General features: G+C 46.9%; 1 protein-coding gene across 1 annotated transcript in view; it reads right to left on the reverse strand.

Moving 5' to 3' along the window:
* CIB4 (calcium and integrin binding family member 4) overlaps nucleotides 1-26,057 on the reverse strand; it is a 31,674-nt gene extending 5,617 nt beyond the window's left edge. The window contains exons 1-3 of the mRNA XM_088666987.1: nucleotides 25,859-26,057; nucleotides 22,472-22,506; nucleotides 19,180-19,276 (exon numbers count right to left, since the gene is read on the reverse strand). Coding sequence (XP_088523113.1) covers nucleotides 19,180-19,276; nucleotides 22,472-22,506; nucleotides 25,859-26,050 — 324 coding nt within the window. The 5' untranslated portion in view covers nucleotides 26,051-26,057. The remainder of the gene's footprint in view (nucleotides 1-19,179; nucleotides 19,277-22,471; nucleotides 22,507-25,858) is intronic.
* Between the last annotated feature and the right edge of the window lie 342 nt (nucleotides 26,058-26,399).

A 26,399-nucleotide genomic window follows, 5' to 3' on the forward strand; every position in this document is an offset into this window, starting at 1 on the left:
AGGCAGGCAACATCACTGAGCTCTTGTTGGTGTCTGCTGGAAACATTTTTGTTCAGCCAGGCCTGCCCAGGTGTCTAGAATACTGCTTTGTGTTTCAATCTGTTTCCAGTTCAGGAGAAGGGGACGACAGAGGACAAGATGGTTGGACAGTGTTTTCGAAGCTGCGAACATGAGTCTGACCAAACTGCGGGAGGCAGTGGAAGACAGGAGTGCCTGGCGTGCTATGGTCCATGGGGTCACGAAGAGTCGGACACGACTAAACGACTAAACAACAAGTTCAGCACTGATTTTCACTGTTTTGTCTAATCCTGCTTTAAAGCCATCTGTGTGTGTGCTTCTTGATCAGACAATCGATTGAAAATCAGACAATCGATTGAAATACAAGTTCAAATCAAATTAAAATCAGAATAAAATCAGATGGCAACCCGCAAATTATAACTATAGGGGTTGGGGTTGGGGTTGGAAGCAGTGTTCTGGTTTTTGAACATTTTTCAGAACCAGAATATGCTCTGTTTTGAATGTTATGCTTCTGTTTTGAGTGTTACGCTGAGGTCTGTCTGGTTTTGCTATTTATTTTGCTTTTTTTGCAGCTCTTTTTGTTTTGTTTTTGTGACTGTGTGGAACCCAGTTCAGCTACTGATTGATTGATTGATTGTGTGACTGCAGTGCATTGTGTATTGCTTTCATTTTATGGATCAACGGTCTCGTTAGATAGTAAAATTCATGTTAAATTGCTGTTTTGGGGGTTGTTTTTAAAAGTCTGGAATGGATTAATCCATTTAGCATTACTTTCTATGGGAAAGCGTGCCTTGCTTTTGGAACGCTTTGGTTTTGGAACGGACTTCTGGAACAGATTAAGTTTGAGAACCAAGGCACCACTGTGCAGCAGAAAAAGAAAACTCCTTTATGCCCCAAGATCAGTCCCCAATGTTCTTAGGACAATTTTCTGCTCACTGAGGGCATTTTCAGCCCTCCCACCAGCAATTGTTATTTTGAAAAGAGTACAGAAAGCAAACATCAAAAGGACATTTTGTCTCCGTTGCTGTAAATGGAAATAGTTTTGTCTCTGGAGCCAAGACTGGACATTGGCCCCTGAAGTCCTGAATGGAATGGTGATCTGACTCAGAACAAGGATGGAAAGATGGGTGAAAAGAGATATTATAATTATAATTATAATTTATACCCTACCCATCTGGCTGGGTTTCCCCACGCACTCTGGATGCCTTCCAACAAAATATTAAAAATACAAGAAAACATCAAACATTAAAAACTTCCTTAAACAGGGCTGCCTTCAGATGTCTTCTAAAAGTCAGATAGTTGTGTATTTCCTTGACATCTGATGGGAGGTGTTCCACAGGGCAGGTGCCACCACTGAGAAGGCCCTCTGCCTGGTTCCCTGTAACCTCACTACTTGCAATGAGGGAACTGCCAAAAGGCCCTCGGCGCTGGACCTTAGTGTCCAGGCTGAACGTGGAGACGCTCCTTCAGGTATACTGGACCGAGGCCATTGAGGGCTTTCAAGGTCAGCACCAACACCTTGAATTGTGCTCGGAAACGTACTGGGAGCCAATGCAGGTCTTTCAGGACCAATGTTATGTGGTCTCGGTGGCCGCTCCCAGTCACCAGTCTAGCTGCCGCATTCTGGGTTAGTTGTAGTTTCCGAGTCACCTTCAAAGGTAGCCCCATGTAGAGCACATGGCAGTAGTCCAAGTGGGAGATAACCAGAGCATGCACCACTCTGGCGAGACAGTCCGCGGGCAGGTAGGGTCTCAGCCTGCGTACGAGATGGAGCTGATAAACAGCTGCCCTGGACACAGAATTGACCTGCACCTCCATGGACAGCTGTGAGTCCAGAATGACTCCCAGGCTGCGCACCTGGTCCTTCAGGGGCACAGTTACCCCATTCAGAACCAGGGAGTCCTCCACACCATCCTGCCCCTGTCCCCGAAAAACAGTACTTCTTCTGTCTTGTCAGGATTCAAGCTCACTCCGTTAGCCGCCATCCATCCTCCCACCGCCTCTAATCAGTCCCTCTAATATCCGACTAAAGTGGTTAGTGCTGGGGAAAATGGAGCCCAAACACAGGGATACTGCTTAATTTTCACAAACTCTGTGTTTCTGCCTGCCAAGGACTTGTCTGGACTAGATAGCGCCCACTCCGGGAAGCAGAGGCTTCACTGTTTGATGCAATAGAGAAATGGTCTCCCTTGGAAGGTTGTGAACTCTCCTTCCTTGGAGGTTTTTAAGCAGAGGTTGGATGGCCATCTTGTCATGGATGCTTTAGCTGAGATTCCAGCATTGCAGAGGGTTGGACTAGAGGACCTTCTGGGTTCCTTCCAGCTCTACAATTCTATGATAAGGTTGCTGCCTGTTCCTTATGGATGCCTAGCTACCTATCTGAAATATACTCGGAGTCGAGAGTGAATTTCATGCTCTTTATTCAGCTCATAGTCATCAAGGAGAAGAAGAGGAGGAGAAGAATCCCCTTTCCCCAAAACCATCTGCTTATATACATTATTTACACAATGGGCCTTGCGTGATTGGCTACTTCAGGGCTACACCTGTGGGCCAATCAGTTTGTGGATTGACTTCTGCCAGCAGCCTGATTGGCTGCTCCTGCAGGCCAATCAGGTTGTGGATTCACTTCTGCCAGCCGCCTGATTGGCTGCTCCTGCAGGCCAATCAGGTTGCGGATTCACTGTTTAGGGAAGCTTTTAATGTTTGATGGATTTCTGTATTTTAATGTTTGATGGATCTCTGTATTTTAGAATTTCTGTTTTGTTGGAAGCCGCCCAGAGTGGCTGGGGGAACCCGGCCAGATGGGCGGGGTATAAATAATAAATTATTATTATTATTATTATTATTATTATTATTCCACCTGGAGTTGGATTGGGTGGCTCCTGCGGACCAATCAGACTGCTGATTCTGGATCCTATTGTTCTATGATTCAGCTCAGTACATAACACTATCTTAGACAAATTCATGGAGGAGGAGAGGGCTATGTATGGCTCCTAGCCAAGGTGGCTCTGCTCTGCCTCCTTGGGTCCGAGGCAGCGATGTTCCTGAATATAACAGTTCCTGGAAACAGCAGGAGAGGAGAGATGCTCTTGTGCTCGGATCCTGCTTGCTGGTTTCCCAGCCACTGTGAGAACAGGATGCTGGACTAGATGGGCATTGGCCCAATCCAGCAGTCTCCTTTTTTTCGTTCTTCTCTTTAGACGAAAAACCACTTTTCTCTTTTGTACAGGTCCCCACCCCACCCCCCAACACTATGAAAAGCAGGAGGGTATTATTATTATTATTATTATTATTATTATTATTATTATTATTATTATTATTCTGCCTGTTACATGCCAGACCACAGAGCCTGACCTTTTAAAGGCTAGTTTAGACAACTCTGGGGAGGGAGGGAATTTTCTCCCCAAGAGGAGCATCTCACTTCATAGCCAACGCATTTCCCCACCTCAGCAGGAAATCAAGCAAAATGGGATGAAGTTCAAAGCAAAGTAACCTTTACGATTTATTTATTTTTTAAAGGAAAGTGCCGCAACCCCAAAATGCTGAAAAACAGCCTCATGCAGTTCTAGCAAAAGCACATTTCACCCCCATCCAGCGGAGTAACTAGAATATGCTCCCTGAGAGCTTCAATAGCTTCGGCACAGACGGATCTGCAGAAAGCATCCAAGCGGAGAGGCGGAGAATGGAGGAGACCTTCCCTGGTTGTGTCACAACCATGCACATTTCCCTCCCCGTTTTCGCTGAAGGGTTGAAGCAGGGTAGGGCACAAGAAGAAGCTCCTGGAAGAGAGGGGGGTGGGGGGTGTCAGTCTGGACGATGCCCTGAGATCCCTTCCAATTCTGTGAGTCCTGCACCCAGTGAGGGTTAGAACCTAAGGGAGGAGGCTGCTGAACCGTTCAGGCGAGTTTCTTCGCAAGAACCTTAGCTGGCCACTCAGGTGTCCTCATCGGCATCCCAAAGGAAGGAACCAGGTTGCAAGAGCTACAACTAAGGGGTGGGATCCTCCAGGTCAGACATAGACAAACTCGGCCCTCCAGATGTTTTGGGACTACAACTCCCATGGTCCCTAGCTAGCAGGACCAGTGGTCAGGGATGATGGGAATTATAGTTCCAAAACATCTGGAGGGCCGGGTTTGCCTATGCCTGTTCCAGGTTGTGGGATGTAACATCACTGTAGCAGTCAAGTACAACATTTCCTGTTTCCTAGAGTGGACACACAGGGGAATGTTGCTCCAGCCAGGAGGACTTCCTGTGACACCTGGTCTGGAGCATCCTCCCTCTGCGTGTGAACAGGTAGATGGGCGTGACGCTGGCAGACCCCATAAAAGGGCTGGCCATGCAGCCATCTTCTCTTCTGATACTGATACTTTTGCTGTCTGCTGGCTCTCAGCCAGCAGCACATGGGCTCAAGCCCCACATGGGATAAACCCACACTCTCTTCTGTAACTACAAGCTAAAGTTTGCCTTCGGGGAACTTACTGTGAACTGAATGTGATTAAACTTCTTACTACTTTTAAAAGAAGTCTGTTGTGTCTTTATTCTTTTTAAGAGGGATTAAAGGGGAATTTACCAGGAACAAACCCAATCTGGACAAGCCAGACTGGACTCACTAGAATGAGTGAGGAAGGATAATAATGTAAAGTACTACACTTGGGCAAAAAAAAATGTAAGGCACAAATACAGGATGGGTGACACCTGGCTTGAGAGCAGTACATATGAAAAGGATCTAGGAGTCTTGGTAGACCACAAACTTGACATGAGTCAGCAGTGTGATGCAGCAGCTAAAAAAGCCAATGCAATTCTGGGCTGCATCAATAGGAGTATAGCATCTAGATCTAGGGAAGTAATAGTACCACTGTATTCTGCTCTGGTCAGACCTCACCTGGAGTACTGTGTCCAGTTCTGGGCACCACAGTTCAAGAAGGATGCTGACAAGCTGGAACGTGTCCAGAGGAGGGCAACCAAAATGGTCAAAGGCCTGGAAACGATGCCTTATGAGGAATGGCTTAGGGAGCTGGGTATGTTTAGCCTGGAGAAGAGAAGGTTAAGGGGTGATATGATCGCCATGTTCAAATATATAAAGGGATGTCATATAGAGGAGGGAGAACGGTTGTTTTCTGCTGCTCCAGAGAAGCGGACATGGAGCAATGGATTCAAACTACAAGAAAGAAGATTCCACCTAAACATTAGGAAGAACTTCCTGACAGTAAGAGCTGTTCGGCAGTGGAATTTGCTACCAAGGAGTGTGGTGGAGTCTCCTTCTTTGGAGGTCTTTAAGCAGAGGCTTGACAGGCATATGTCAAGGATGCTTTGATGGTGTTTCCTGCTTGGCAGGGGGTTGGACTGGATGGCCTTTGTGGTCTCTTCCAACTCTACGATTCTATGATTCTAATATTTAATCAATATATCCTCTCCTGCTATCCACAACATTCCCACAAAGGTTAGTGGGAGGGTCTTTCTTCTGCAGGTAGGAGGTGGGGTGTGAGCTGAGCTGGTAGCAGGGCTTGCTCTGTGACAGATGCAGAAGCAAGATCTGTTGGGATGTTACTTCTGCGAGCCCGTCCATCCTATGCTCAGGCTGCAAATAAAACCTAAAAAAAACACACCACAGTCTCTGCTGATCTTCATGCCAAGCAAACCAAACTAGGCATGTTCTCTCTCCACTTGGAGGCTGGGGTGTCATGGAATTCTTTCTTTCTTAGATTTATATCCCACCCTCCTTCCCAGAGGAGCCCAGGGCAGCGAGCAAAAAGTGATAAAACAATCAGGACATCCATGAAACGTCTTAAAACTTACTCCAATATAGATGCAAGCTGAGAAAGGTCTCAGCTGAGAAGGTCTTGAGCAGGTGGTGAAATGCAACGGAGGCAGCGCCTCTCTAAAAATTAAACTGAGGGCCACCGCATAAAAGGCCCCGCTCCTGCATTAAGAACATTAGAATGGAAGAAGAGCCTGCTGGATCGGGCCAAATGATAGCCCAGCATCCTGTACATTTGCCAAACAGTTGCCTGTGAGAAACCTTCAAGCAAGATTTGAACCCTCCTGTGGTTTCCACCAATTGGGATTCAGAAGCACAGCTGCCTCTTGACCGCAGAGGCAGAACAAAGCCCTCCCGGCTAGGAGCCATCGATAGCTGTCTCCTCCTCCATGAATTCATCTAATCCTCTTTTACAGCCATCCAAGTCGGCGTCCATCCCTGCTTCCTGCGGCAGCGAGTTCCATAGTTAATTATGTAATTAATTTCAATAGCAGGGGAATGTGAAGCAAATAACATTATTTATGCTATTTACCCCTTATATGCCCACTTGATCGTTTCAGTCCGTGGAACGGGCACTGTTACAGGTGCCACACAAAACCGGGTCTGCATTTTAAAAAAATTGATCTTTGGGTGTGGCGGATCCTGCCCTTTGGAACTCCCTGCCTATTGATATCAGGCAGGCAACTTCACTGAGCTCTTGTTGGTGTCTGCTGGGAACATTTTTCCAGGTATCTAGAACACTGGTTTGTGTTTTCATCTGTTTTTAGTTTATCAGTGGTTTTAACTGTTTTTGAACATTTTAAATACTTTTTAAATTGTTTTGTTTTGTCTTTACCATGAATCAGGGTTTTACAGTCAAGATAGTGTGACCTATTGGCTAGTGTCAGACTAGAACCCAGGAGAGTCCAGGCTCCTAGTTCCCACTCAGCCATGAAGCTCACTGGGTGTGACCTTGGGCCAGGGCCCTGCCTCTCAGTCCAACCTACCTCGCACGCAGGACCGGCCCTAAGGCAAGGCTGGGTGGCGCAATGCGCCAGGGCGGCGGGCCGCCAGACAGCTGCCGCGCTGCTGCGCCTGCGGCAGCCACGCTTCAAAAATGGGCGGGGGGCCCCGCTGGCGGGATCTTCGCACCACGGTGCCAGGGCACCAGATATGCTCAAGACGGCCCTGCTTGCAGGGTTGTTGTGCAATTTAAACAAGGGGCGGATAACTTATGCATGCCAACTTGTACTGTGTTGGAAGCTGCACAAAGTGGCTGGGGCAACCCAGCCAAGATGGGTGGGGTATAAATAATAAAATTATTAGTATTAGTATTATTATTACTAGTGTCATTCAGCCCGTTAAATAAACGGGCGCTAGAACATAGCAGTATGTGAGAGGAGCGGCGGGGCCGCGGCCTTCCCTCCCTTTAGCAGTGGGCGCTCTGCTGAGCGCAGCTGGGCAGCGGCCGCGATTCTCCTGAGGACCGCGAAGGAAACGGTAGGCAGAGGGGTGGGGGGGAGAGTGCGTGCGATGGCTGCTTGCTGCTGGTCGCCGGGGGGGAGCGTTGGGGGGGGAGGAAAAGGAAGCAGCCTCCTCCTCGCGCAGTGAGGCGCTTGTCCGGTCGGGAGCAGCGGTTGGCGACAGCAGGCAAACGGTAGGCAGAGGGGTGGGGGTGGGGAAAGCTCGCGCGTGTGTGTGCATCCAGTCTCTGCGTCCAATCCCTGTGTCCATGGGACACGTGTGCAGTAGCGCAGACACAGGGACTGGACGCAGAGACACAGGGACTTTATTATATAGGATGAAAAAGCAGGTGGGATGTAAATGCAGCAAATGAATAAATAAAATGTTACACAATAAAAAAATAACTTGCCTAAGTTTTGCACACTTAAAAAATGATAGTGACGCTTTCATTCGCTTGCCTGATTTCCATTCCTGCCCTCTAACAAACATGAGAATCGTAGGACTTTCCACAACCGTTTTGCTTTTCTTAACAGATCTCTGCAACACCCCGAACCCGGAGTCTGTAAGGAGCTTTTTAAAAACAAGATTAAAAAAAAAAAACCGGCTGACTTTCAACAGTTTTTAAACCTCCAGCCCAGTGTTGCTAAGTGACTTGCAATTGAGATGGAAATCCTCTCCCTGGTAGAGAGACTGGCGATGGTTCAGATACAACTCCTGATGAGAAAAAGAGAGGAAGCTCTTTGCCAGAGCACAGGCTGCATCCCAAAAAGATGTCGCGGAAGCGCTCTCCCCCCCCCTCTCTCTCTCTGCCCATTTGATCAATGCAAAGTTCTGCATTAGGTATTCCGAGGAAACGGCTTTTTGCCTGCGGGGGAAATTCTTCATTTAAGTACAGAGGCAGGGAGGTGGGCTGAAAAGGCTACAGAAGGGACCTTGAAATAGGGAGAGTTTGTGTTCTGGGGGGTGGGTAGTGAGGGGACAGACAAGAGGGGTTCTCCAGGGAGCTGCTGAATAAAATAATTTGGAGGTGAGGAATGGCCTGTTCCTACTTTATTTTTAAAAGGATCAGGTTTTAAGTGAAGTTTTGGAAAACCACACTTGGGGGGGGGGGGTTCAGTGGAGATACAATAATTCAGCAAATGCAAAATTGTTAGACCATAACAGTCCAAAGGGATGGGGGCAATGAGATGCTCAGAACATTTTGTGGGCTTGGGGGGGGTCAGTATGGATGATGCCCTGGGTTCCTTTCCAATTTTTGCAGTCCTGTATACAGGGAAGCCTCGAATCTAATACTGCAGAGGATTTTATTTGCTGAACTGGTCCAAGAAGTTTCTCTGTACCTTAGCTGGCCATTGAGCGTCCTCAAAAGAATGAGCCAGGTTGCAAGAGCTACAGTTAAGGGGTGGGGTCCTCTAGGTTCATCGGTGGGCATTTCCTCCACATCAACAGGTGGAAAGGGAGGGGGCTCCCGGTTGCTGCAACTGCTTCGCAGAGTGTGCACCTGGAAATAGCTGCCCAGCCGCTAAATCGGTGCTCTTAGTTATCCAGAGCTGTAGAAGCGACTGTAGCTGTAATCTTTGGCAAAAGACAATTTGCTATCTGCCCTGTGTGCACTGCATTGGACCAGGAAGCACACTTGACCCTGGAAGAAATGCAGAGGAGGGGCACCAGGCTGATCCAGGGTCTGGAAGCCGAGCCTGATGAGGAACGGTTGAAGGAGCTGGGTATGTTTAGCCTGAAGAAAAGAAGACTGAGAAAGGACGAGAACCATCTTCAAAAGATGGAGCAAGCTGGACTTCTGCTGCTCCAGAGAACAGGAGCCAAACCAATGGACAGAAGTCGCACTGCAGCCATTTTGGAACTGGGCAGAGCAGCATCAAAAGTCGCTTCTGAGCATGCTCTGCCCAGTTCCAAAATGGCCGTCGTGCCAGAATAAACCGGGAAAAACAAAAAAAATCCGTTTTTTCAGCTAGGAACAGTTGGAAAAACGGGGATTTCCCGGGGAATACGGGAGGCTTGGCAGCTATGCCAATGGATTCAAAGGACAAGAAAGGAGGTTCCAACTAAATGTCAGGAAGAAGCTTCTGAGGGCAAGAGCTGTTTGACAGTGGAACGGACGTCCTCAGAAGGTGGACTCTCCATCATAGGAGGTCGTTAAACAGAGGTTGGCTGACTGTCTTGCCAGAGTTGTGCATGCTCTTGTTATCTCCCGCTTGGACTACTGCAATGCGCTCTACCTGGGGCTACCTTTGAAGGCGACCCGGAAACTACAACTAATCCAGAATGCGGCAGCAAGAGTGGTGACTGGGAGCGGCCGCTGGGACCACAGAACACGGGTCCTGAGAGATCTACACTGGCTCCCAGTACATTTCCAAGCACAATTGAAAGTGTTGGTGTTGACCTTTAAAGCCCTAAATGGCCTCGGCCCAGTATACCTGAAGGAGCGTCTCCACCCCCATCATTCAGCCCAGACACTGAGGTCCAGCGCCGAGGGCCTTCTGGCAGTTCCCTCATGGCGAGAAGCAAAGTTACAGGGAACCAGGCAGAGGGCCTTCTTGGTGGTGGCGCCTGTCCCATGGAACAACCTTCCACCAAATGTCAAGGAAATAAACAACCATCTGATATTTAGAAGACATCTGAAGGCAGCCCTGTTTAGGGAAGTTTTTAATGATTGATTTTTTAATGTATTTTTAATCTTTTGTTGGAAGTCACCCAGAGTGGCTGGGGAAACCCAGCCAGATGGGTGGGGTATGAATAATAAATAATAAATTACTGCTACTACTATCCATTGGATATTCTTTAGATGAGATTAATGCAATGCAGGAGGTTAGACTAGATGAACATTTAGGGTCCCTTCCGAGTCTGCCATTCTATGATTCTATTTATTAAAACAAAACAAAAAACCAAGAAGCCCAAAACCAGCCATCTATTTGTGTTTGTTGACATGTGAATGTCAAAAGGCGACACTGAAAATAGCCAGATTCTGCAACGCAGCCTAATTAGGGAGGGAGGGAGGCTTCAGTACAAAAGCAAGGAACACGCTTTGCAATGTTTTCAGAGAGGGAAACAGGCGCATCTTAATGAGCCTGCTTTTTTCACTGCCGGATCCTGGCAAGGTAATGGGCCAAACAGCATCTGCCCTGAAAATTAGAGGGTGCGTTTGCTACAGGGCAGGTATAAATTTAAATCCTCGATCTGCGTATGGGGTGTCAGCCGGCTGAAGCCTTTGGAGGAGGAGGAAGGAGTCATCTAAATAACTTCCTGACTTTTATTAATAAGCTAACAATGAAGTTTAGGAGAGGAGGAAATTCTGACTTTAAACTTTCATGTTGTGTGGATGCACCACAGACAAAACTGCAGGGGGAAGGGGCAGAATTTATTTATTTATTACATTTATGGTCTGAAGCTCAACATCAAAAAAACCAAGATCATGGCCCCTGGTCCCATCACCTCCTGGCAAATAGAAGGGGAAGAAATGGAGGCAGTGAGAGATTTTACTTTCCTGGGCTCCTTGACCACTGCAGATGGTGACAGCAGTCATGAAATTAAAAGACGCCTGCTTCTTGGGAGAAAAGCAATGACAAACCTAGACTGCATCTTAAAAAGCAGAGACATCACCTTGCCTACAAAGGTCCGTATAGTTAAAGCTTTGGTTTTCCCAGTAGTGATGTATGGAAGTGAGAGCTGGACCATAAAGAAGGGTGATCGCCGAAGAATTGATGCTTTTGAATTCTGGTGCTGGAGGAGACTCTTGAGAGTCCCATGGACTGCAAGAAGATCAAACCTATCCATTCTGAAGGAAATCAGTCCTGAGTGCTCACTGGAAGGACAGATCGTGAAGCTGAGGCTCCAATACTTTGGCCACCTCATGAGAAGAGAAGACTCCCTGGGAAAGACCCTGATGTTGGGAAAGATGGAGGGCACTAGGAGAAGGGGACGACGGAGGACAAGATGGTTGGACAGTGTTCTCGAAGCTACGAAGATGAGTTTGACCAAACTGCGGGAGGCAGTGCAAGACAGGAGTGCCTGGTGTGCTCTGGTCCATGGGGTCACGAAGAGTCGGACATGACTAAACGACTAAACAGCAACAAGTAAATAGTATTCAATTTAGTTTATTCATCTGTCAGTGATCCAATGCTTCCTCCCATTGCACAGGAATGTGGATCCATCTGAGATCATTGTAGAGGTGTCATATCGTACGTAGAATCATAGAATTGTAGAGCTGAGAGGGCCAACCTCTTCTTTAAAACATCCAAGGAAGAAGAGTCCTCCACTGAGGGCGTCCATGGGCCTGATCCTGCAAGCTCTTCTCAACTTCTTATGTAACAGGATGCTGGGCTAGATCTGCCATGGACCTGATCCAGCAGGCTCTTATGTCCTTATCTCTCCCTCTGTGCTCCCAGAAACCTTCAGAGGCCGCAAGGCAAAGGCAGTGGTAAGAGGCACAGTTAAATTTGTCAGCTCCTCAAGAGCTCCCTGGAATTATCTGTGCATCTGAGCGAACGCAGCGGCACTCTTCCGATAATGCAGCGCAGGGATCCCGAAAAGGCTGCCCGTTGCCAAATGGCACCATGTCGAACATCGCTTGCCGGATCTCGCACGGAGCTCTTTGCGAGGCAGCCCTCGAGGAGAGGGAATTAATCATCCCGGCCATGTTCAGCATCTCTGCGTGCCATCATTTCTCTCCCTGACAGCCACGTCTCTTAGCGGTGGCCCAAAACATCCCAGTGATCCTTATTTAGAAATTCAGCAGCAAGCACTGGGTTGGAAAGCAGCGAGCTTAAAGGCTTCTGAACTGTGCAACAAAAGCAAACTCTCTCTGGTGTTGGTTTCTTTGCAAATACAAGGTGACATTCCTCTCTCTGCAAAGGCAGAACAATTGCAGCCCTCTCTCTTCCCTCTGCCCTGCCTCCAAATTAAGGTACTATTTCTGCCAGCAATGTTTTCAGGTGCTACAGATGCTTAGCGAATGTCTCACACCCCCATGATGACCTCAGATGGACCCACACTTCTGTGCTGTCAGAGGCAGCATCTAGACCGCATCAACAGTACAGCAGTCCCCACAAAGCAACGTAAAACTACCACTCTGTTCTGCCTTGGTCAGATCCCACCTAGAGTCCTGTGTTCATAGAATCATAGAATCCTCAAGTTGGAAGAGACCACAAGGGCCATCCAGTCCAGCCCCCTGCCAAGCAGGAAACACCATCAAAGCATTCTTGACATATGCCTGTCAAGCCTCTGCTTAAAGACCTCCAAAGAAGGAGACTCCACCACACTCCTTGGTAGCAAATTCCACTGGCGAACAGCTCTTACTGTCAGGAAGTTCTTCCTAATGTTTAGGTGGAATCTTCTTTCTTGTAGTTTGAATCCATTGCTCCGTGTCCGCTTCTCTGGAGCAGCAGAAAACAACCTTTCACCCTCCTCTATATGACATCCTTTGATATATTTGAACATGGCTATCATATCCCCCCTTAACCTTCTCTTCTCCAGGCTAAACATACCCAGCTCCCTAAGCCGTTCCTCATAAGGCATCGTTTCCAGGCCTTTGACCATTTTGGTTGCCCTTCTCTGGACATGTTCCAGCTTGTCAGTATCCTTCTTGAACTGCGATGCCCAGAACTGGACACAGTGCTCCAGGTGAGGTCTGACCAGAGCAGAATACAGTGGTACTATTACTTCCCTTGATCTAGATGCTATACTCCTATTGATGCAGCCCAGAATTGCATTGGCTTTTTTTAGCTGCTGCATCACACTGCTGACTCATGTCAAGTTTGTGGGTCAACAGTGTGATGCAGCAGCTAAAAAAGCCAATGCAATTCTGGGTTGCATCAATTCAGTTCAGTTCTGGGCACCACAATTTAAGAAGGATATTGACAAGGTGTGCAGTGGAGGGCAACTCGGATGATCAGGGGTCTAGAAACCAAGCCTTATGAGGAGCTGGGGATGTTTAGCCTGGGAAAGAGGAGACTGAGAGGAGATATGAGTTGTTGTTTAGTCGTTTAGTCGTGTCCGACTCTTCGTGACCCCATGGACCAGAGCACGCCAGGCACTCCTGTCTTGCACTGCCTCCCGCAGTTTGGTCAAACTCATGTTCGTAGCTTCGAGAACACTGTCCAACCATCTCGTCCTCTGTCGCCCCCTTCTCCTAGTGCCCTCCATCTTTCCCAACATCAGGGTCTTTTCCAAGGATTCTCCTCTTCTCATGAGGTGGCCAAAGTATTGGAGCCTCAGCTTCACGATCTGTCCTTCCAGTGAGCAGAGATAGGAGAGCCATCTTCAAATATCTCAAGGGCTGCCCCATGGAAGAGGAAACAAGCTTGTTTTCTCCTGCCCAAAACAATGGCTTCAAGTTACAATAAAAGTGATCCCAAATAACATCAGGAATAACTTTATGATGGTAAGAGCTGTTCAAGAGTGGAACGGACTCCCTCTGGAGGGGGTGGACTCTCCTTCCTTGGAATGTTTTTAAGCAGAGGTTGGGTGGCCATCTGTCAGGGATGCTTCAGCTGAGATTCCTGCAGTGCAGGGGGTGGGACTAGATGACCCTCGGGGTCCCTTCCTACTCTCCAATTCTGTGGCCCAGCTAGTCCAGTATCCTGTTCTCACAGTGGCCAGACAGATGCCTTAATGGGAAACCCACAACCAGGACCCAAACACAAGAGCAACTCTCACCTCCTGAGGTTTCCAGCAATTGGGGGCAGGGCAGAGCCATCCTGGCTAGGAGCCATTGATAGCCCACTGCTCTATGAATCTGTCTAATCCTCTTTTGTTCTAATATTCTTGGTTCTTAAGCACCACCGAGACATAGCAATGGTGTTTCTGGAGTGCTGTGTGCGTGTTTGTGTGTGCATTGGGGAGGGGGGGGGCTTTAAATTGTCCCTTGCACCACAGCCCTGTGATATTTTCAGAGGAGCGGGATAGCATTTCTCATTTGCGAGGAGTGCGCTTCAATAAATGCCGAGTGCCTCCTCCTGCATCCTCCTATGCAAATAGCATTAATTAAATGTGCAAAAAAATGTAAACATGCCCGCTGTAATCCAAATTGACAGTGTGGCTAAATATATTTATTTCCTGGGTTTTAATTAAACCCCGCAGTGCCTGAATCTTTAAACATGACTTGCATGGGCTCTGATGAAACAGGCCTGAGTTGTGGATCAGGAGACGCAATTAGCACTCGCTGCCTGAGTGGCCATCTCAGCTATTGTCTTGCAGGAGAGGGTCTTGCGGTTCGAGGACCCGCCCCCCGCGAGAAATGAAGACACAGTGACACATGGATCTGAGTTAATGGGTAAAATAAGGCCACAACTTTATTGGTTAGAGCAAGTGAGGCATTGGACACCCTAGCAAGCATGACCCCACCCCGCTCTGCGGGGGGTCATATCAGGTTAACACCCCGAGGGAGGAGTCTGTTGATGCAAATACAACTGAAAGCTCACCCTTGGGAGGTCGTGCCATGGCCCTAGCCTCAGCAGGGCATCGGACGGGATCCACGACCGCCGGATCCCTTAAGGGGATACCCCTATAAGAGGAGGGTTGGATGATGGCCACAACCAGTCCTCAAACACACCAGACAACTCCATATTCCAATGCCTAACCACCAAATACCGAAAGAAAGTTGTGACAAATTGCTACGAGGTAGGCGAAAAAACCAAGAGGCCGGTGCCAATTAGCCAAATGGATAAAAAAAACTCCTACCAGGCCCCTTGGGCAACCAAAGGCGACCAACCGAAGCCCATAGCACACGCACAAATGGAAGACCTAAAGGGAGGGTGGGCGGGAGATCCGTCGGAATGCCGAAGGAGAAGGAGGATTCCCCTGCTGCCGCAGCTATTTAAAGTAAAGGTAAAGGTAAAGGTAAAGGTAAAGGGGCCCCTGACCATCAGGTCCAGTCGTGTCTGACTCTGGGGTTGCGGCGCTCATCTCGCTCTATAGGCCGAGGGAGCCGGCGTTTGTCCGCAGACAGCTTCCGGGTCATGTGGCCAGCATGACAAAGCTGCTTCTGGCGAACCAGAGCAGCGCACGGAAACGCCGTTTACCTACCCTATTTATCTACTTGCACTTTGATGTGCTTTTGAACTGCTAGGTGGGCAGGAGCTGGGACCGAGCAACGGGAGCTCACTCCGTCGCAGGGATTCGAACCGCCGACCTTCTGATCAGCAAGCCCTAGACTCCGTGGTTTAACCCACTGGGTCCCTCGCCGTGGCTATTTAAACGTCCGCAAAGCCCACCCCCCGGCCGGCCCTATTGGCCAGCCAGAGGCTTGGTGCGGCAGCGCGGAGCGTGTCCCACCCACAAAGTCTCCACTCGTGGAGGAGGAGAGATGTTGCCTTAAATGCAAATATATTTGGGGGGGGGGAGTGAGAGTTTTGCATCCTAAGGGAGGTTCACCTGCGTTTCCTGATGCAGAAGAGTTTCTGATGGGTAGGAGAGACCCCTGTCTGAAAAGTTGGAGACTTTGCTTTCCTTGCCTGGCTTGCCATGTTGAACCAAATCTCTTGGCTAGGCTGCCCTGTCTGGACTAGAACCCCATGTGACCGAGACTGGACTGGGGCCAGTGCCGGATTTACGTATAAGCTAAACAAGCTCTAGCTTAGGGCCCCACTCTCTTGGCCCCCCCCCCAAAAAAAATTAAAAGAAATAAACCTGGATGTACATTTCCAAAATATAAGATAAAAAACAAATATAATTAAAAACCTACATACAGTTAGAGCTTAATAATTATTAAACCTACATACAGTTAGAGCTTAATTGTATTTCACTATTAATATACTTCTTAATTGTACAGTGGTGCCTCGCTTAACGAATGCCCTGCTTAACGAAATTTCCGCTTAATGAAAGGTTTTTTCTAGCGGGGGTTGCCTCGCTAGACGAATTCGTTTTATGAAAAATTCATCTCTCAAATTGCGGTTTCCCATAGGAATGCATTGAAATTCAATTAATGCGTTCCTATGGGCAAAAAAAAATTAAAAAAAATTCATTCCTATGGGATTCGCTAGACGAATTTTTCGTTATAAGAAAAGACCCGTGGAACGAATTAAATTCGTCTAGCGAGGCACCACTGTATTTCAGTTCAACAAATACTTTCAAAAAATACACATTTTGTTATGTGCAAATGGCTTTAGATACCTATTAGGTCCATAAATTAACATATAGCATATATTCAACACAAAAAAACAGCGACAATTTGTTTGTTGACAAAGGGCAGCTGGACATTTAAAGGGCCCCGTTACCTTCAGTTTCTTAGGGCCTCATCAAACCTAAATCTGGCCCTGCCTGGGACAGTTGTTGTTGTTGTTGTTTAGTCATTTAGTCGTGTCCGACTCTTCGTGACCCCATGGACCAGAGCACGCCAGGCACTCCTGTCTTCCACTGCCTCCCGCAGCTTGGTCAAACTCAAACTTATTTTGATATGCTTAAACGTCCGAGGCGTGCATTGCAACATACAGAGAATCCACGAGGAGCTCAGTTTGTGGCAGAGCAGGCAAATCCAGGTCCCACCTCAGAGGATGGGCAAGTGAATGGAAAGGTTTGCATAGCAGACCTGCCCCATCGCCAAAGTGCCTTACGGGGCTGCTCTGTGCACCGAGGAGAAAGTAATGAAGTGAGAGTTCATTAAGAAGAAAGCACTGGCTCCTTCTTATTTGTGCAGTCACCCATCCCAGGATGGCTGGGAGCTTCACGTTAATTAAAAGTGTTGGATTTTTGAAGGAAGTTGGGGTTTGCACACGAGCGCTTGGGTTGGGAGGCAGCAAGTGGAAAGAAGACTTTGGAACCAGTGCAAAGATTTGCATAAGCCTTTTGCAGAACAGTTGAGGGCGTTTGGCATGTCTAGTCTGGAGAAGGGAAGGCTGAGAGGCAATATAAAAAAAATCCTTCCAGTAGCACCTTAAGGTAAAGGTAAAGGGACCCCTGACCGTTAGGTCCAGTCGTGACCGACTCTGGAGTTGCGCGCTCATCTCGCATTATTGGCCGAGGGAGCCGGCATACAGCTTCCAGGTCATGTGGCCAGCATGACAAAGCCGCTTCTGGAAAACCAGAGCAGCACATGGAAACGCCGTTTACCTTCCCACTGTAGCGGTCCCTATTTATCTACTTGCACTTTGATGTGCTTTCGAATTGCTAGGTTGGCAGGAGCAGGGACCTAGCAACGGGAGCTCAGCCTTTCGCAGGGATTCGAACCGCCGACCTTCTGATCGGCAAGCCCTAGGCTCAGTGGTTTAACCCACAGCGCCACCGCCAACTAAGTTTGTCATTGGTATGAGCTTTCGTGTGCATGCACACTTCTTCTGATACACCAATACAGAATTCACCAGACCCTTATGTATAGTCAGAGGGTGGGGGTGGGGGTATTGCTCAGAAGGGTGGAGGGAATGGGTGATTGGCTGATAGGAGTGGTAAACCTGTTGATGACTGTTAACAACTGCAATTGGTCTTACAGGAAAAAGCAAGGGGTGAGATGGCTGAAGAAAGCTTTATCATGTATAATGAGATAAGAATCCAATGTCCTTATTCAGACCAGGTCGCTCCATGGTTTTAAGTTTGGTAATAAGTTGCACTAAGTTGTAATAAGTTGAACTGGAACTGGATATGGAACAACTGAGTGGTTCAAAATTGGGAAAGGAGTACGACAAGGTTGTATATTGTCTCCCTGCTTATTTAACTTATATGCAGAATTCATCATGCGAAAGGCTGGACTAGATGAATCCCAAGCCGGAATTAAGATTGCCGGAAGAAATATCAACAACCTCAGATATGCAGATGACACAACCTTGATGGCAGAAAGCAAGAAGGAATTAAAGAACCTTTTAATGAGGGTGAAAGAGGAGAGCGCAAAATATGGTCTGAAGCTCAACATCAAAAAAACCAAGATCATGGCCACTGGTCCCATCACCTCCTGGCAAATAGAAGGGGAAGAAATGGAGGCAGTGAGAGATTTTACTTTCTTGGGCTCCTTGATCACTGCAGATGGTGACAGCAGTCACGAAATTAAAAGACGCCTGCTTCTTGGGAGAAAAGCAATGACAAACCTAGACAGCATCTTAAAAAGCGGGAGGCAGTGCAAGACAGGAGTGCCTGGCGTGCTATGGTCCATGGGGTCACGAAGAGTCGGACACGACTAAATGACTAAACAACAACAACAATAAGTTGCAATTCAGCAACTTCTCTTTCCAGTCTATTTCTGAAATTCTTTTGTAATAAGACAGCTACTTTGAGATCTTGTATAGAACATCCTGGGAGATTGAAGTGTTCTCCTACTGGTTTCTCTGTCTTGTGATTCCTGATGTCAGATTCCTGACATCAGATCGTGAAGCTGAGGCTCCAATACTTTGGCCACCTCATGAGAAGAGAAGACTCCCTGGAAAAGACCCTGATGTTGGGAAAGATGGAGGGCACAAGGAGAAGGGGACGACAGAGGACGAGATGGTTGGACAGTGTTCTCGAAGCTACGAACATGAGTTTGACCAAACTGCGGGAGGCAGTGCAAGACAGGAGTGCCTGGCGTGCTCTGGTCCATGGGGTCACAAAGAGTCAGACACGACTAAATGACTAAACAACCAAACTTAAAACCATGGAAAGACCTGGTCTGAATAGAGAATCATCGTTGCTTCTTCCACCTTCTGGGAAATAAAATTGTCAGCAGGACAACTGAGGAATGTTTAAGGTCCAACAACCTATATTTACATGCTTTACTTTGCTGCACATTTTCTTATTTTCAATCTCTGCTGGGGTTCTCTCGCCGAAGAGTACTTGCCCCAGACATGGATCTTGGCATCCAGGAAGTCTCCTTTTTATTCTTTTTCTCTCTTTTTTGCACCAACACCTTGACCAGCTCCCCTCCTGTGTTCGACATTTCCATGCCTTTTTGCAAAGAGATGCTCTTCCAGAGATCTCCCACCCATGAAGTCTGAGCAGGTCACCCCAGAGGGCAGGTCATACTCTCATCTGGCTGATAGGCTTACCTTCAGCTGGGGCCAGGTGGACACCTGATCAGAGGTGAGTTTCTCCTGTCTATAATCCTTTCCTTGAGGGCAGTCACTGCAGAAAGCATCATAGATTCTGAAAGCGAAGGAAAAGGGCAGGCGGTTGGCTGGGCTGGGCTGGCCTTGCACTATCAAGGCTCCTTAAGGAAATAAAGTGGTACCTTGGTTCTCAAACGCCTTGGTACTCAAACAACTTGGAACCCAAACACTGCAAACCCGCAAGTAAGTGTTCTGGTTTGCGAACTTTTTTCAGAAGCTGAACGTGCTCCATTTTGAGTGTTACGCTTCCGATTTGAGTTACAGGTAGGTAGCCGTGTTGGTCTGAGTCGAAGCAAAATAAAAAAATTCCTTCAGTAGCACCTTAAAGACCAACTAAGTTTATATTTTGGTATGAGCTTTCGTGTGCATGCACACTTCTTCAGATACGTATCTGAAGAAGTGTGCATGCACACGAAAGCTCATACCAAAATATAAACTTAGTTGGTCTTTAAGGTGCTACTGAAGGAATTTTTTTATTCCGATTTGAGTGCCACACTTCTGTTTTGAGTGTCTGTTTTTGCTATTTACTTTGCATTTTTGTTTTTGCGGCTCTTTTCGTTTTGTTTTTGTGACTGTGTGGAACCCACTTCAGCGACTGACGGATTGATTGATTGACTGCAGTACATTGTTTATTGATTTCACTTTATGGATCAATGGTCTTGTTAGATAGTAAAATTCACGTCAAATTCCTGTTTTAGGGGTTGTTTTTTAAATGAAATGGATTAATCCATTTTGCATTACTTTCTATGGGAAAGCGTGCCTTGGTTTTGGAACGCTTTGGTTTTGGAACAGACTTCCGGAACGGATTAAGTTTGAGAACCAAGGGACCACTGGACCATAATAGCTTAAGAAGACCCTGTTGGATTAGGCCAGTGGCCCATCTAATCCAGCATCCTAGAATCATAGAATCGTAGAGTTGGAAGAGACCACAAGGGCCATCCAGTCCAACCCCCTGCCAAGCAGGAAACACCATCAAAGCATTCTTGACATATGCCTGTCAAGCCTCTGCTTAAAGACCTCCAAAGGAGGAGACTCCACCACACTCCTTGGTAGCAAATTCCACTGCCGAACAGCTCTTACTGTCAGGAAGTTCTTCCTAATGTTGAGGTGGAATCTTCTTTCTTGTAGTTTGAATCCATTGTTCCGCGTCCGCTTCTCTGGAGCAGCAGAAAACAACCTTTCACCCTCCTCTATATGACATCCTTTTATATATTTGAACATGGCTATCATATCACCCCTTAACCTTCTCTTCTGTTCTCACAGTGGTCCAACCAGAGGCCTCTGGGAAGCCCACAAGCAGAAGATGAGCGTGGGAGTCTTCTCCCCTTCTGTAGCTTCCAGCAACTGGGATTCAGAAGCATCATGGCTCCAAGAGTTAAGTTAGAGCAGATCCATTGCACTGATGTAGAATTTCTGTGCTGTGCTCATCTTATGCACAAAAGTGCAGCCTAAGCATAAAACTGTTAAGGACCAGTTCAGGAAGAACCTAACGCATGAATGTTAAAGTGGAAAACAACCCCAGATGAGGTACAAGGAGGAGCCTGAGAGGTACTGTGAAAATAGGTTGAGTAAAGTTGCGTTTCAAGGACCGTGGTTAGATGAAGAGATGGTGAAGTGCAGAGGGACCAGAAGGTAATTGGGTTAAAGGATGAACAGCTAAGGTGAGGTATATCTGCTGCATAATTTGTGTGCTAGACTCTTTGGAATATGTCCTTTAATGTGTTACTGAATGCAGCCACCCAGAGTAGCTGGGGAAACACAGCCAGATGGGTGGGGTATAAATAATAAAATTATTATTATTATTATTATTATTGTTATTGTTGTTGTTGAAGTCTGACTGGTCACGGATCTGATGAGAGCCTCCGTACTTGAACCCTCAAGAAGTATTTTTCCCTCAGTGCTCAGCAGCCACTGACAACCCTCTCCTCCGTGAATCTGCCTAATCGTTTTTTAAAAAGCCATCCAAGTTGGTGGCCATCACTGCCTCCTGTGGCAGGGAGTTCCATAGTCTCTCTCCGCACTGTGTGTGAAGAAGGGCTTTCTTTGATCTCTCCTGAATTTTCCAACATCCAGCTTCATTGGATGTTCCCGAGTTCTGGCATTATGAGAGAGGGGGGAAACTTTTCTTTGCACACTCATTCTGCGCCATGCATAATTTCATGTCACATCTCGCTCATCTTTTTTTCTAAGCGTAAAAAGTCCCCAATGTTGTAGCCTTTCCTCACAGGAGAACAAGCAGTCCCCCTTCACAGGGAACTCTGGGAATTATGGCTCTGCTACAATGCAAAGAGAAAGAAGGCACCTTCTATCATATGTGGTGGAACTGTAAGATAATAAAAGAATTCTGGAAATGATATATAATGATTTGAAAAAAAAAATGTTTAAAATAACATTTGTTTAAAAACCAGAAGTGTCTTTATTAGGAATTGTAGCCGCAGAAATACCAAAGGAGCAGAAAAGACTGTTGCCAGGATGCTTTTAGCCCAGAGATGACAAGGTCCGTACCAGAGTGGAATGGCAGACCAAGTTGATGGACTATGCAGAGGTGGTGAAAATGACCGGGAAAATCAGAAATCAGGAAGATCAAAATTTTAATAAAGAATGGGGGGAATTCATATTATAATTGGGCAACCACTGCAAACAATTGAACTTTTTAGGAGGACTCAAATAACGCTTGTAATGTAACAAGGACTTTGAATATAATGGACAATCAAATAATTGGAGCGACTTAAAATATGCAATAAAAAAGGACAAGTACGGAAGCCATGGAGCGGTGGAGGGAAGTCAAAAGATTCAAGAGAATCTTATGTATCTGTTTTTATTTGTGATTTGGAATGTAAACATTAATTTGTAAAACCAAATAAAAATTGTTGCTGTTGCTTAGTCGTTTAGTCGTGTCCGACTCTTCGCGACCCCATCCATTTAGCATTACTTTCTATGGGAAAGCGCACCTTGGTTTTGGAACGCTTTGGTTTCGGAATAGACTTCCGGAATGGATTAAGTTTGAGAACCAAGGTACCACTTTTAAAAATTATGCTATGGTCCATAACTAATATTTTTTTTAAAAGGAAATTGTGGCTCCCCTAACAACTCTCAGCACCCTTAACAAACCACAATTCTTCAGGGAAAGTCATCGCTGTTTAAACATAAGGGGTGGACGGGGTCTCAAGATGCCTGTACGTAAATAGCCGGACCGGAGAGCAGCTAGGAGCCAGATTAGAGATGGACCTACCGTAGGATCTCCCCCTTGGTAAGAAATGTCAGCACCTGCAGGAGAGATAATGCAACAACATGAACCATATATTGGATCTGATGGGGGCACCCAGCTCATGTAATAAAACACACATTGCAAGAACATAAGAAGGTAACAAGAGAATCCTGTTCTCACAATGGCCAGCCACATCCCTCAATAGGAAACCCAAAAGCAGGATTCCAGCATAAGAGCACCCTCCCTTTCTGTGATTTCCAGCTACAGGTATTTAGAATCTTCTTCTTCTTCTTCTTCTTCTTCTTCTTCTTCTTCTTCTTCTTCTTCTTCTTCTTCTTCTTCTTCTTCTTCCTCTTCCTCTTCCTCTTCCTCTTCCTCTTCCTCTTCCTCTTCCTCTTCTTCCATAAACACGGTTTTAACAATGATGGGACCTGATGGGATACCTGCCAAAGTGGGTGGGATTTCGAACCATTGCTGCCTCCAACTGGGGATGCAGAGCTTAGGCATCCTGGCTGGTGGTCATCTCCACCCCCATCGCTCAGCCCGGACAATGAGGTCCAGCTCCAAGGGCCTTCTGGAGGTTCCCTCACTGAGTAGCAAAGCTACAGGGAACCAGGCAGAGGGCCTTCTCGGTGGTGGCGCCTGCCCTGTGGAACGCCCTCCCGCCAGATGTCAAAGAGATCAAGAACTACATAACTTTTAGAAGACATCTGAAGGCAGCTCTGTATAGGGCAGTTTTTAATGTTTGATGGTTTGTCATGTTTTTAATATTCTGTTGGGAGCTGCCCAGGGTGGCTGATATTAAAATGTAGCCCTATTAGCTTCTAAGGGTCCTTTAAGTTGCGCCCAGGCAGGGTCAGAGACAGCCAATAATGACACCGAGGGTTGAATCCAAAGAAAGAATTTAATTCTTATATTTAAGAGACTCTTGGTGATCAGCTCCACGACAAGAGTTCTGAAACACAAATTTGCAAAGCTTCTTATACACTTCTTGGGCTCCTTTCCCCTTCCTCTGTAAATGTGCGCACGCAAGGGGGTCATGGGTTACAAATCCATATTAGGAAAATCCGTATCCTGTCCTTCTCATAAACACAAAGGGGGTCACAAGTACATATAAGGAAGATCCGTGTCCGGTCCTGTGCATAAACACATGCTGACTCATGCTACGCCGGTAGCATCCTCACTCAGCCTTGAGTGGGGGCTTGAATTCCTATCTATCTTGCCTGCGCTTTGCGTCAGACTGCTAGCATCAGACAAGACAGTCATGCGGCCTTGATAGCTTAGCAGGGCATTCTGTATTACACTTTGGCCCACTTTGGTGCACAGACGCAGAGGCAAAAAGGAAAGCCTTTTAAGAAGCATTTTAGGGATATGGGGGGCTAAGCCATACAATCAGAATTATACAATGCAAACTATATGATCAGATTTAGCACAATAACACAATTGGCAAAGCTCTCCCTTCAGTAGTAGTAGTAGTATTACCATCTAGGTTGGCGGCCATCACAGCCTCCAGTGGCAGCCAGTTCCATAGTTTAACTCTGCATGCCATGAATAAGTCCTTCCTTTTACAGTCGTACCTCGGAAGTCAAACAGAATCCGTTCCAGAATCAACTTCCAAAACGTTTGGAAACCAAAGCGTGGCTTCTGATTGGCTGTAGGAAGCTCCTACGACCAATCGGAAGCTGCGGAAGCCCCGTCGGACTTTTGGGTTTCAAAGAATGTCCACAAACTGGAACACTCACTTCCAGGTTTGCAGCATTTGGGAGCCAAAACATCCAAGCACCAAGGCGTTTGGGATCCAAGGTCCGGCTGCATCTGTCCTGAATCTACCAACATTCAGCTTCATTGAGTGTATAGAAGTTCCAAGTGTTATGGCATAGCTGCCAAGTTTTCCCTTTTCTCGCGAGGAAGCCTATTCAGCATAAGGGAAAATCCCTTAAAATAAGGGATAACTTGGCAGCTATGGTGTTATGGGAGATTTTTTTAGCTATCCACTCCCTCCATGCCATGCCTAATTTTATGAAGTTCTACCATGTCACCTTCTTCCTCGCCTTTTCTCTAAAGTCTCAAATGCCACAAACTTCCTTCATTCAAGAATCATGAATATCTAGTGTAAAAATAATAATAATTCCCAATGGTTGCAGAGCTGAGATAAAATGCAATGTTTAAAACTCCAGAGTTGAGTCATGGGCCTGGGTTAGGATCAATCAAAATGACAACAACTGCATTACCCTGCTGTGGATTTTGGAATTGCTTTTAATATTTTTAAAGCTGCTATGTCCTGGTGTTTTGTTCTGTTTTTGGTGTTAAAGATTGAACAAGGAAATACTAAACAGTGCTTTCTTTCCAACCCTGAGTGATAGCTTTGGTTTATTGGACAATACATCAATTCACACTTCCACACTTCCTTGAATATCTCAGAAGGGAGCCTACATTGAAGTTTTCACAGCCTGCGTGCTTAATTACATGCAGGCAATGAATTAACCAATTAAGGCAGCTGACTAATCAGCTAAGGTGATTAATTGGTGGAAACTGCCTCATTCCCCCTCCCCCAACAAATGTGAGACTAATTTAGGGGCTTTCATGAGATCAATACTCCCATACATTTTTCAGGGGAGTTAAAATAGAATCATGGAACTGTGGAGTCGGAAGGATCCCTAAAGGATCATCTAGTCCAACCCCCTGCAATGCAGGAATCTCAACTAAAGCATCCACAATACTTCTGAGATCTGTAGATTTTGCTTGGAGGGACTTGAAGGGACTCTATTTAAGAGCGAGGGAAAAGTCACACATCTTCTGCAAGGTGTCAAGGAAGGCAAGGAAACATTCATGTTGCTGTTGCCATGGGGGCGGCAGTCAGCTGCCCCCAAACCAGTACCTTCCGGACATTTATGGACCACCAGACACTCCCATCCGATCACAGTCTCTACCCTCTATGCCACACTGATGGGAGTGGTGGGTCCGGAATGCCTCGAGGGCACCAGCTTGGGGAAGGTTGCTCAAAGGCCTGGATGTGACCCACACTTACAGACAGGACCTCTCCTGCCTGTTTCAGCCATCTTCATCCCAGGTCAGTGTGGTTTCCCTTCAGCCAGACCTAGGGTGCGATTCCTTGCTGTTGGCCAGGATCGTGGCTGGCATAAGCAGTGTGGCCTAGCGGTTAGAGACCTGGGAGACCAGGGTGCAAGTCCCCATTCAACCAGGAAGCTCATGGGGCCAGTCGCTGTCTCTCTTGTCCTCACAGGGTCGTTATGAGGATAAACTGGAGAGGAAGGGAGCCATGTATGACAGCAGATCAAATATAACAATGCAGGAGTGTTCTTTTGCTTCACGGACGACACAAGATATCTGTCTGGGGCAAGTGACGATGACCAACAGGAGGGGCTGGGGATTGTCTGTCCCACTGCTCACCTGATATTCTTCCAGGTCCTTTTTCTTCATGGAGTGACTAAAACACTGACCCATTCTCCTGCCCGGAATGTCAATCCCAGGGAGAAGAATGGAATGAGGGACCCAGTAACCATTGGTGACAGAATGCGCACCAGGGACCCCAGGCCTGCTTCTGTCATAGGTTCCAATAGACTCTTCCCATAAAATGGGCATGGGGACATCCCTTGGCTCCAGAGAGCTGGAGGCTTGTGGGGGTCTCTCCTCTGTTTTCATTGTAATGATCTGCATTCTGTCATAAAATGTGTGTTTGTTTAATTTTTTGAAAAATGATCAACAGGTATGTCTTTAGCTGTTTCTGTTTTAGATGTCAGCCACTTTGTGTCTTTGATGAAGGGAAATTAATAGTAATAGTAATAGTACCACTGTATTCTGCTCTGGTCAGACCTCACCTGGAGCACTGTGTCCAGTTCTGGGCACCACAGTTCAAGAAGGATACTGACAAGCTGGAACGTGTCCAGAGGAGGGCAACCAAAATGGTCAAAGGCCTGGAAATGATGCCTTA

Source organism: Zootoca vivipara, chromosome 3 (assembly GCF_965207765.1).
Source record: "Zootoca vivipara chromosome 3, rZooViv2.hap1.1, whole genome shotgun sequence".
NCBI classification, from domain to species: domain Eukaryota; kingdom Metazoa; phylum Chordata; class Lepidosauria; order Squamata; family Lacertidae; genus Zootoca; species Zootoca vivipara.